Here is a 12,960-nt window from a genome sequence, read left to right as displayed (position 1 = left end):
GCAGTGGTTGAGAGTCCGCCTGCCGATGCAGGGGACACGGGTTCGTGCCCCGGTCCGGGATGATCCCACATGCCGCGGAGCGGCTGGGCCCGTGAGCCATGGCCGCTGAGCCTGTGCGTCCGGAGCCTGTGCTCCGCAATGGGAGAGGCTGCAACAGTGAGAGGCCCGTGTACTGAAAAAAAAAAAAAAAAAAACCCAGCATCGTGACAAGGGGACCCGTGTACGGGGTGGGGCGCTTCTTTCAGGAATATCGTTGTCTTTTTCTCCTTTGAATACGGGTGTAGAAATATGCAAGAGAACGCAGATGTGTGCACCCATAGCTTCCTTTTTCTAAAATGAAGCTTTTTATGGCATCGCACAAAACTCTGACATTTGTAGAGAAGTAATCTCATGGCCCGCAGGAGTGAGTGTGTCAGGAAGCGGTGATAACTGCCCTCCTGTATTTGTTTACGTTTTCCTATGTCGAATCACATCAAAGGCATCTCGTTGTTATCATTTTTTTCCCTAAATGGTTATCCAAAGGGGATGAGACCGTTTAGGACCGTGGTTTTCAAGGTGGGGTCCCCAGAGCAACAGCATCTGTATCACCTGAGAAGTGATGGATGATACAGGTAGATGCTCAGACCACACAGCCACCACTTGTGAAATCAAAACTCTGAGGGTGGGAAAACAATCTGACAAAATATATGTACGTATACACACACACATGTATACGCATATATATAACTGAATCGCTTTGTCGTACACCTGAAACTACCACAATACTGTAAATCTTACTATGTATAAAATAGATAACTAAGGAGAACCTGCCGTATAGCACAGGGAACTCTCCTCACTGCTCTGAGGTGACCTGAATGGGAAGGAAATCCAAAAAAGAGGGGACATAGGTATACGTACAGCTGATTCACTTTGCTGTACAGCAGAAACTAAACGTTGTAAAGCAACTGTACTGCCATCAAAATTGTTTAAAAAGACAATAAAAGGGTATTTCCTAGCAACCTGCCCCCTCCAGGTAAATCTTATATATACCTTATAGTGTATATTTCACTTGAGACCAGGCCACATACAGCCTTTTCATTCTATAATAAACATACAGAAAATTACCTTTAAAAAAACCAAAAGAGCCCAACTCACGCTTGTTCTATTTTAAAGGCTTGACAATAGACTGTTAAAATGTTAAAACCGTGTTCAAAACAAAACAAACCAAACTCAGGGTGTGCGGCCAGGCATTGGGAAGTTTAACACGCCCTCTGAGGGGCTCTTAATGCATGCTGACATTTGAGAACCACTTGGGTTAAAAACATGCTGCCTTTCCGGGTAAAAAAAAAAAAAAAAGAGTGAATTCTTGGCTCGCACCTGATGTAGACACCGCTGGTGATGACGGTTAATTGCCAAGATTGATTTGCTGGCTTGGGTAAGGAGCGTTCTTGTCAAGCATAAATCACTTGTAAAAGCATAAAATGTTCCAAACCCAGGTGGGTTGTTACACACGAGAGGGCTTGTCCCCTCTGCCCGGCCGCACTCAGTCCCTCCTCCTACAGAAGAAATTCCAGTGGAAGAGATGGGCGGAATCTCGGGAAAATTGTAGTCAGTGAACAAGACTCGTGATGTAGTGGACAGCTTGGTTAAAAAAAAAAAAAAGTTATATTTAGTGGGAAGAAGGTGAAAAAGCTATATACTATTTAAATAAAAAAATTATATTGAATTTATTTAATACTTGTATATCTATAATAGTTAATTATATATAATATGTACATGATATAAAATATATCTGCAATATTTATGTAATTATGCAATTATAATTATATGTATAGTTATAATTTACATATATGTGAGAGGGAGAGACTGACTTTTCTTTAAAGGTATCAACTGCACAAAGCTCTGTTGCATCTTTTTTAAAACTTGCCACAGATATTATATAATTTATATAAGTTGCAGGTGTACAACAGAGTGAGTCACAATTTAAGGTTCTATTCCCTTTACAGTTATTGTAAAATATTGGCTATATTCCCTGTGCTGTACAGTATATCCTTGTAGCTTATTTTATATTTTTTAAATTCTTTTTTTTTGGCCACACCGTGTGGCTTGTGGGATCCTGCTTCTCTGACCAGGAATTGAACCCACACCCCCTGCAGCTGAAGCACAGTCTTAACCACTGGACTGCCAGGGAAGTCCCCTTGGAGCTTATTTTATACATAATAGTTCATATCTCTTACTTCCCTCCCCCTATAGTACCCCTCCCCTTATATTGCCCCTCCCCCTTCCCGCTCCCCACTAGAGTTGGACTTGTTTTCAGAAACTACCTCCCGTGCTTGGAGGAGCTGACAAGGTTGACCAGCAGGCCAGAGATTCAGGGAAGCGGTGACGTTTGTAGTCTTGAACCTAAAGACTAGGTGACTTAGGTAGCATTTCTATGCTACGGTGTTTGAGGCCAAATCCCTTCTTCTTTTGGGGGAACCTCATTCTTGTCCCCTGAATGCCTTCACCTGATAGGACGAGGCCCACCCACATGGCCGAGGCTCACCTGCTTTACACGCAGGCTACTGGTTTCATGGTTCATCTCCTCTGAAAAATAACTTCCTGGCACCATCTAGACTGGCACTGGACCAAACACTGGAGCGTGGACACGTGAAATGAACCGTCAGGGGCACAGATGTGGGCAAGGCATTCTGTAGGTGATGCGCTGTGGTGTCGGTCGTCTACCCACCCTGCACCCTGACTTGTCTCCGTGCTCAGCCTCCTGCACCCATGGGCACCTCGGGACCCAAGGGACCCTCTGCGGGGGTCGCGTCAGAGGTGCCCCAGCTTTGTGCCAGCCCTGAGGGTGGCCGCACGGGAAGACCCCTCTGCACCTCTCCCGGGGACAGCTCGTCCTGCTTGTCCTTGGACCCTCCCCTCTTAATGCAGGCAGCTGTTTCCTGGGCTGCCCTCGGCTAGGAAAATGGTACCCTGCTACCTCCTCTCCTTGGACCCAAACCAAAGCGAGTCCCCCGTCTTGACTCTTGACCTCGGAAGAGATCAAGAGATTAAGATTTGCTCTTAGTGGCAAAGTTAACAGAACGCTTTGGATGCAGGATTAGGCTACGTGCTGTGTCACCAGCCAAGGTGCTTCTTTGGGTTCAAGTATTGCGTGTCCCTGGGTCTTGTGGCTCTGTCCACAGAGGTGCAGCTACAGACCAGAGCTCAGAGGGGACTTTCATAGGGTTCCTCACAAGCACACTCTTCTCATGGCTTCCTCTCCCCACAAGAAACTCACATCTTATGGGCTTACTTCCTCTGAACGTAGAAAAGTCTCCTTATTTTTCTTGGCTTTCTCTCTTCTCTATTCTTCAGTGGAGTAAATCAGCGAAGTCCACATTTTTATGGTTTGTACCAAGTAACTTCTTCTTTTTTCTTTCTTGGCCACACCGTGTGGCTTGCGGGATCTTAGCTCCCTGACCAGGGATCATACTCAGACCACGCAATGAAAGTGTGAAGTGCTAACCACTGGACCGCCAGTTCCCAAGTAACTTTTGCTTTTGTAAAACAGTGGTTACTGTATGAGTTTCCTGGGGCGGCCATGACAAAGGACCAGAAATTTGGGTTCCTTAGAACAACGGAAAGTTATTGTCTCACAGTCCTGGAGACTGGAAGTCCACGATCAAGGTTGGCTGGTTAGGCAGGGTGGGTCCCTCGTGGAGGCCCTGGGAGGAACCCACCCAGGCTCCGTCTCCTCCAGGCTTCTCTCCAGCTTCTGGAGTTTGCTTTATGGCACGAGTCATATTGGATTGCAGCCCACCCAAACAACCTCATTTTGACTTGATCACCTCTGTAAAGACCCTATTTCCAAGGAAGGTTGTATCCTGAGGTTCTGGGGGTTAGGACTCCACAGCATAACCTCTTCTGTTATGGGAAGAGGGGGAAAACAATTCAGCCCACAGCACACACCATTTGTCCCTCTCCAATGGATAGATCCTTAACCATTTTTTTTTTTTTTTTTTTTTTTTTGCGGTACGCGGGCCTCTCACTGCTGTGGGCTCTCCCGTTGCGGAGCACAGGCTCCGGACCCGCAGGCTCAGCGGCCACGGCTCACGGGCCCAGCCGCTCCGCGGCATGTGGGATCTTCCCGGACCGGGGCACGAACCCGCGTCCCCTGCATCGGCAGGCGGACTCCCAACCACTGCGCCACCAGGGAAGCCCCAGCATAACCTTTTAAGGCTCACGTTATTTCGGCCTGACCTTGCTTTGGAGACACAGGAATCATTGACACGCTATGGGCATGGCCCTGTCTTGTGAAAATAGCTGTCTTGGTTTGAGTTTCCCAAACTTAACTTTGGGGCAGTTTTTCACTCTTTTATTCATAAGTGCGTCTTCACATCCTCGTATATCGTTGGTTGTGGCACCTCTGTGGTGAGATGTCATGTTATAAATATGCTGTCCTGCATTGATGTGGTTTTCACTAAACATTTAGCATGTTCAGTGTGTGTCCTGGGACCCCTTACAGGCAGCCGGCACCCTTGCCGTGCTTCTGTGACCAACTGTAGCAGGTGTTTGGATGAGGCTGGAATTCACAGGCGGCCCTGCCGCATCCCGGGCTGTCTCTGCCGACTTCCCTTTGTGGAAGGACAGACTCCTCTTAGCTGACGATACTTTCAGAGGTCCTGGTGGGTGGTCTCTCTTTCCATCTTCCTCCGTCGTGTTAAACCTAGGACACCAAGGCAGAATGCAAGGCAGTTGTTCGTCTTGTCAAGGGAGAACTTCCGTTTGGAGCTGAGGGATTATTGACTTGCCGACGTGCTGGCTACGGGTCCTGCTTGCAGACTGATCGTTACCAGGCTCGGCCAGCATCCAAAACGCGCCAGCTGGAAACTAGGTTATGGGTAGTACGTGGAGTTTCCATAATCGTGTTTGCCATGTGCTCATGGGTTACTGTCTCAGAATTGAACTTTCAAGGGAAGCAAATGGGACTTACTCATGTGAAGTGAGCATCACACAGTCAGTTGTCTTACTGGAGTGGGACTGAGCCATCACACACACACACACACACACATATGGCACGGTGTCCGTCAAGGTAATCAATGAAGAGCTCCTTTCTTATAATAAGCTGTCCAGGCCGGTTGGTTTTTTCTGATCTCCAACGGCAAGAGGAGAATAATGTTTTCTATAACACGCTGAAAACACAGACCTCAGATGCCCTTAATCATATCCACATTCAGGGTCATGTGTGTTTCCCTGGGGTTTTCCTTCAACAAGAAAGCTCAGTGAATTAATGGTTTTCAAGATATTGTCTTAGAAATCCCATAGTCATAGGCATGATTTCTTATGGGATTGAGGGAGTTCAGGAAACGGACTCCTCGTGAGACACTTAATGCGAAATGGTTTTCTAGGACAGGTGGGCGGTAGTTTACTTGTGGGCAGTAGAGAGCAGTGTGCAGAAGTAACCTTGACCACTCGTGTGGAAGTAGTTGGAACATCAAAGCATAGGATTAATACGGTGTAGGTCAAAGATGGTGGAAAGCCAGTGAGGAAAGCCATGTTTAAGATAGGATGGAATACACGCACACAAACATATATATATATACACACACACATATATGTAAATGGGTGTATATATATATATATATATATAGACACACATATAGACACAAATGTGTATATATGAATATGTATACACACATATAGAGACACATGTATATATGAGTATATATATAGACATGTATATATATGAGTATATATGTAGACACAGATACATCTATGTATATATGAGTATATAGACACATATATGTATATATGAGTGCATATACATATGTGTGATTACACATACGTATACACACATTCATATACATATGTGTGATTGCACACATTCATGTACACAGTTCATATACATATATGTGTCTGTACAAATATACTCACTCAGGCAGTGTGATCAATGGCCATTTCTTGGTGGAGGGGAACACTGACATCACTATGGAATTGATTTTCCATTCTTCTTTGAGCTTTCTCATTTTTTTACAACCAATATATATTTCTTTTATAATAATGAAAAATTAATATTATCCTTAAAAAGTTCTCCCAAGGTATACCTTTGGTCCTACTGAAGGGGACTAGGACCCGCTAGCCCCACACGTACCTCTTTGATACATGCGATCTTTTGAGCTAAAGGCAGTTGAGAACAAGCAGACCCAGGAAACGCTCTTTACTTCCCTCCGCCACCGCCCCCAACTGTCTAAAAAATACAGTATCAATTTACTGTTTTGTAAAGGAAATTTACATTTATCCAGGGATTTTCCATTTGTAGTAATGTCTCCATTCCAGGGAGAGGGCTACTCCTGGAGATGACTCTTTTCACCCCAGAGACTCTTATTTGCATAACAAGACGGTCCTTATTTATATACACACATTTCTTCCCTTCCCATAACCTGCCTCCTCCACCCAGAATCCCAAAACCCCTTTTCCTTTGTTTACCCTAAGATGGTAGATAAGCCTCTATCATCTGGCCACCTCCTTGAATCACATCATTTTGGGAATCCCTATATGTATGTATGTAATTTAAACTGTTTTCTCTTGTTAAACTGTCCTTTAACAGTTTGATTTGCAGGCCCCAGGACAGAACCTAAGAGGATAGAGGGAAAAGATTTCCCCCCCTACAATACTTTATTAAAATGTAGATTTTACGTGTGTATATTTTAAAAAGTAGAAATATGTGGGTGTGCATTTATTGTCATAGGCTATAGTAGTTTTGTCTTTGATGAGAACTTGAAAACCTCATTTGCTTAGCGGCAATGTATGACCTGCTACATTCCTGGCATCCTGCTGAGCACGGGGGCACTAGCGGACCCTGTGCACTTAGCACCTGGTCTCAGGTGGCTCAGTGTAACTTCTTCAGTGGGTGTAGGTCGGCTGTCAGATCAATGCCAGGTGGAGACCAGGTACAGTCCTCAATCTTGTAAATGTCACATACTGCTTACATGAAGCACGGGTATCCAAAAATCCAGTGTCCTCTTCCCAACCAGAAAGCCATGCTGCTTCAATTTAGGAACAGGATTTCCCATCTCTAAGTAATGTTTTCCTAGTTTTTAATCAAGAACCCCTTTGAGGATTATCGAGTCTTTGATTCAGTACACAGGTTTGCATATGTTGTGTTCAAAATATCATTTTTCACCTTTCCTTCTCTTGTCTGTAAGGTAGAGAAAGTGATGGGGGTCTGAGTATGCCAACTCAAAATATGCCACTTTGACATACAGGTTATTTTGAGCTTCTGGAGAAGCAACAGGTGCAGAAGGGTGCCTTTCGGGAGCCTCCCTTATCTGACTAAAAGCAGAAACTTGTGAGAAATGAGGACTTCCCAACTCTTTGGGGTTTTCTCTTCTTTTCTATGAGTTCCCCATACGTGTAAAGTTAGAAGTAATATTGGTACCTTCTCTCTTGAATCTGACACTTGGTGGTCTAATTTGCACGCCTCCGGTACGGAACACAAAAGTACAGGAGAAAAATTTTTCCTCCCCGACAAAAAGCCTACCGCAAGACTGTCTCTACTTTTGTTTCAGATCGACTTTCACATTCGTTATGAAGTAGTTACATCAACAGATTATTATCTATTGAAAACAAAGATATATTTTTATGGTTTCCGTTCTACCTTTTGACACCATTCGCTACAAAAGCAACGTATTAAAAATCTTATGTTTCGAATCAAGCCATGCAGACATTTCATGAATTTCTTCTACCTCTGCTTAAGTTTGTGGATTGATTCTCCCTTTCAGCTGCCTTCTGTCTGTTAAAATTGCAACAGTCTCTTCATTTTTTAAACACCAAGTGTCTCTGCCGTTCCTCCGGGCTTTATTTATAAACTTTCATGGGGAATCATGTCCTCTTGTGTATCGACTTTGATTCTTTTCCAGTTCTACTGTGGTTGTTTGTTTATCTTTAAATCCACCAGGGAACCTCTCCTGAAATGACTTGTACTATTGATTTTTTTTTTCCTCCTGTAGAGAAATGTATTGACTTTCCCAGCCACATAGTATATTTCGAGAATTTCCGTTCTCTCTTCTCCATGCTACCGTAGGAAACTACAGTTACATCACTTGTCAGTTGACCCTTGAGGAATGTGCACATTTATGGTTCCCTCTCTTCTTTCTAAATTCGGGGTTCCTGTTCCCTCCCAAACAGCCCTGGTAATTCAGGAGCAGACGCGTGCACGTGAGGTCGAAATGGCCCAATTCCAAGGTGAAAGTTCAGCCTTTCTCTCCCCCCACTTAATAACTCCCTCTTTCCTGGAGCTCTCTCCTCTTCTGGGGGGAAGAGACAGGAGGAAACTGCCCAAAACAAGTATCTTGACGATAATTGGGAGGTTGTCGTGGATCAGAGGAGGGCGTCTGTGCTCAGAACTGCGCTATATTTTTGTCTTAATTCCTCCCTCCAACAAAAGACCTGTTTGGAATTCCTTTGGCCGACGCCCTGCGGCCAGCTTGTCCGGTGTCACCCTTGGCTGACTTGTTCTGAGTCATCTTTCAGACAAAAGACGTGGGGCTTCTTTTCAGCTTAAACTGCATGGACCCGAGGCCAAACCTCCGAGTTTGCCTGTGGCCTGTTGTGACGAGGGGCTGTGTGATGGGCACACGGTGGGGACGTGCTGATGAGGAAGAAAGATGCTACCCAGGAAACAGCAGGAGGCCGGAAATCAGTCCGAAAAGGGGTTGATGTGGTTGTCACATAGGAACAGACAAGCGCCCATGTGTGCAATTTATAGAGTTGAGGTTTTTCAGAAAGTCTCACGTGGCAACTAAGCGTACGAGGCTCGATTCCTGATACCCTTTCTTGTCCTGTTTTCTACGTTCTAACATTTCCCTTTTCCTTTTATTATTTTTTTCCCCTTCTGTGCTTTCCTTGGTCACATTTTCTCAGTTCGCTTTTCTGAATCATTTAGTCAAGTTAGTTCGTTTATTGCAATCTTTTTTTTTTTTTTTTTTTTTTGGCTGCGTTGGGTCCTCGTTGCTGCACGCGGGCTTTCTCTAGTTGCAGCGAGCAGGGGCTACTTTTTGTTGCGGTGCACGGGCTTCTCATTGCAGTGGCTTCTCTTGTTGAGAAGCACAGGCTCTAGGGCTTCAGTAGTCGTGGCATGCAGGCTCAGTAGTTGTGGCTCGCAGGCTCTAGAGCGCAGGCTCAGTAGTTGTGGCCTGCAGGCTCAGTAGTTGTGGTGCACGGGCTTAGTTGCTCCGCGACATGTGGGATCTTCCCGGACCAGAGCTCAAACCCGTGTCCCCTGCGTTGGCAGGTGGATTCTTAACCACTGCGCCACCAGGGAAGTCCCCATTTATTGCAATTTTTAATTCCTATTTAGGAAGAGCCTTTGTCCGTTGAATTCCAAAGCGTGTTTTCTCCGCGTTTCACGCGACGACTCTGATTTCCTTCTTTTCATCTTTGTGTGAAACTCCCACGAGGGCGAATTCCATGGATGGATTTTCTCCCAACTTAGGAGACACCTCTGAGGTTGAAAGAGTGAAAGTAACATAGAATATGGGGCACATCCCACCGGAAGAAGGAACTCAGGTGGGGCTGTATTCATATCCCGTAAAACTCAGGAAAAGGAGCTGTGGGCCTGAAGAAAGTGACTAAGCCCTAAGGAATGAGAAACGATGTGTTTTGCCAGAGAGGCGTCCCGGGTTGTCAACACGTTGTGCCCCCCATAACATGATCTGCAACGACAGGAAGCTAAGATGGACAGGCTGCGTCCGAGTGGGACACGCGTCAGGGCCTGTTTCCCGAGCGCTGAGCGTTCGAAGGAGAGCAAAACGCAGTCAGTTCTCAGAGATGGAGACGATTCTCGTAAGACGCTTGAACTCAGGTGCGTGTGCAGCTGCCCTCAGCCTGTAGCTGGAGATTGGCTCCCCGGCCGGGCGAGGGAGAAGCGGGGCCAGACGCCTGCGTTTCACACCCTCTCCCGCTTTGCTTCCGCAGCAGCAGCTACTCGGCGCACGCGGCGTACGCCCAGAGCAAGCTGGCCCTCGTGCTGTTCACCTACCGCCTGCAGGCGCTGCTGGAGGCCACGGGCAGCGCCGTGACCGCCAACGTGGCCGACCCCGGCGTGGTGGACACCGACCTGTATAGACACGTCTTCTGGGGCACACGGCTCATTAAGAAGCTGTTCGGCTGGTGCCTATTCAAGGTAAGGCTGCGGTGGTCGGGTGTGTCGCGGTGGCTTGTGTGCTCCGAGCCCACGTGGGCGGAGTTTGGTTTCCCGAAGGGGCTGGGCTTTCTGTACTCGTGCCCGGGCGGGGGGGCGGTCCTCAGGACGATGAGAATCCTCGTGGCCTGGGAGCCCGTGGTCCCATTGCCGAGATGAGCACCGAGGCAGAACCCTCCCCTGTGTATCCACGTGGCATTTTTTTGTTCTTGTTGTTGCTGGAAAGGAGAAAAATCGATTTCGGTCAGAGGCCGGCGGCGGGCTTGCATTTGCTCCCAAGGACCCTGGTCATTAGCGAGCGTGTCTGACTCGGGGCTGATGGATCTCAGAGGGTCATGTCTTGAAAGAGTAGGCGGCATCTGGGGTTGTCCTTCTGGGCTCTCCCTGGCCCTGGTTTGCACACTTTTTTTTTTTTTTTTTTTTTTTTTGCGGTACGCGGGCCTCTCACTGTTGTGGCCTCTCCCGTTAAGGAGCACAGGCTCCGGACGCGCAGGCTCAGCGGCCATGGCTCACGGGCCCAGCCGCTCCGCGGCATGTGGGATCTTCCCGGACCGGGGCACGAACCCGCGTCCCCTGCATCGGCAGGCGGACTCTCAACCACTGCGCCACCAGGGAAGCCCTGGTTTGCACACTCTTGAAGGGCGTTGGAAGCACACCCGTCTGCCTCGAGAAGTGAAAGCCGTGTGTCTTCCCCTCCAGCCTCCCTCCGGTTCGGGATTAATCGCGTGTGCTTCCTGCTTGTGTCTGTGCCGCCCTGCGCGCGGTGTCTCCTTGGACAGCGCTTTGCTTCTCTTATTATTTTCTGTTGGCGTACAGTTGATGAACCGTGCGGTGTAAGCTTCAGGGGTACAGCACAGCGATTCAGTTACGCGTATACACGTGTCCACTCTCTCAGATCTGTTCCCATTTCGGTTGTTACAGAATATTGAGTAGAGTTCCCTGTGCTCTCCGGCAGGTCCTTGTTGGTTATCCATTCTACCTGTGAGAGTTTGCATCTGCTAACCGCAAACTCCCAATCTATCCCTCCTTCTGACCCTTCCCCCCATAACCGTAAGTTTGTTCTCTAAGCCTGTCAGTCTGTTTCTGTTTTGTAATTAAGTTCATTTGTGTCATCTTTTTTTTGAATATTATCTTAATTTTATTCTTGCAACATCCAAATGAGACAGACCAGTTGTCAGGTATTTTATGATAACAAGTACATTACAAAGTCCAAGCTTTTGAAATAAAGGAAGATGACTTATTAAAACCTTCTAAGTATCCCTGATTTACTGATAACTTTTAATGCAGAAGGAAATGAATAGGTAGGTGTCTGACGTGCAACTCATGGTTTCATTGCAAATACCTAGATTAGGTAAGCAATTGTTATTGGTTCCTAACTAAAAAAAAAGTTGCAGAATATAAAACATATACACCATTTTCATATTTAGCATCTCATTAAGACCCATGTTTCTCTATTATTTTAATTAATTTATTTATTTATTCTTGGCTGTGTTGGGTCTTCGTTTCTGTGCGAGGCCTTTCTCTGGTTCTGGCGAGCGGGGGCCACTCTTCATCGCGGTGCGCGGGCCTCTCGCTATCGCGGCCTCTCTTGTTGCGGAGCACAGGCTCCAGACGCGCAGGCTCAGTAGTTGTGGCTCACCGGCCTAGTTGCTCCGTGGCACGTGGGATCTTCCCAGACCAGGGCTCGAACCCGTGTCCCCTGCATTTGTCATCTTTTTTTGGATTGCACATATAAGTGATACCACACGGTATTTGTCTCTGAGTTACTTCACTCCGTATGAGAATCTCTCGATCCATCCATGACATTATAGGTTATTGTAAGACAGTGAGTAGAGTTCCCTGTGCTCTACAGTAGGGCCTTGTTGGTTCTCTATTTTATATCCAGCCGTGTGGACATGTCAGTCTCGGTCCCACCAAAGGCCGCTTGGAGGACTCATCTGGGTCCCGCTGGACCTCAGCAGACCCCTCTCCACGGGGCATCGGACACCCAGGGCACAGCACAGCCATGGCCGGATGCCGGGGCGAAGGGCGGGCTCACAGTACACGTGAACCAGACCACAGGGGGTGAGGCCGGGAAGTAGGAGCTGGGGACACACAGAAGGCTTGGTGACACGTGCCTGCCGCCACGACCATGGCTCACATGATGCCGAAGTGAGAAATGCTGAACGCCAGGCCCCTCGAGTCCCTCCGATTAAAGGTTCCCCGTGTTTCTGTTTCGGTGTCCCTCCTGCTCCATTTTGCCCACGTGGAGTGAGCCCTGACAATCTAGTATGCACGGGTCTCTGGGTTGTTTTTTTAACATTTGACTCCATTTATAGTTATTAGAAACTATCATCTCTATTCCCGGTGTTGTACACGATATCCTTGGAGCTATTTTATGCCTAATCGCCTGGACCTCTTAATCCTCTCCCCCTGCATTGCCGTTTGGGGTATCTCTTTCTTGATCAAACTTCCTTTCTGGTGCAGTTAGGTTGTGATCGGTTTTACCCTGATATGTGCAAAAATCATAAGAAAAATTAACATCCAGTCTGTCGCCCTCTGAGCTACAAGCTAAAAATAATTCCTTTATATACAGTTAATCCCCAAGTAACCCAGTGAGGCCCATAGAGGCCATGGTTGTCGTTATTTTACTGTCCCCACTGGAAGCATAGAGATGAAATTACCCACCTGCCCAAGGAGGGCCCGTGCCCCCAGACACGTTGGTGTTTCTGTGAGTATTTCTTGCTTTTCTTTATACATTGTTTTTTATTTTTGTATTTTTTTTTTTTGCTTTTTATTGAAGTGTAGTTGATTTACAACGT

General features: G+C 46.9%; 1 protein-coding gene across 1 annotated transcript in view; it reads left to right on the top strand.

The window, feature by feature from the left end:
- The window catches only part of DHRSX (dehydrogenase/reductase X-linked), a 202,961-nt gene that overhangs the window by 166,653 nt on the left and 23,348 nt on the right, over window positions 1-12,960 (top strand). Inside the window, exon 6 of the mRNA XM_027095502.1 lies at window positions 9,934-10,141. Within this exon, the coding sequence (XP_026951303.1) occupies window positions 9,934-10,141 (208 nt within the window). The remainder of the gene's footprint in view (window positions 1-9,933; window positions 10,142-12,960) is intronic.

Source organism: Aethalodelphis obliquidens, unplaced genomic scaffold, assembly GCF_003676395.1.
Source record: "Aethalodelphis obliquidens isolate GAN/ISIS:26980383/991018 unplaced genomic scaffold, ASM367639v1 scaffold91, whole genome shotgun sequence".
Taxonomy (NCBI): domain Eukaryota; kingdom Metazoa; phylum Chordata; class Mammalia; order Artiodactyla; family Delphinidae; genus Aethalodelphis; species Aethalodelphis obliquidens.
The sequence above is the reverse complement of the archived record's forward strand: the minus strand, read 5'-3'. Positions and strand labels throughout refer to the sequence as shown.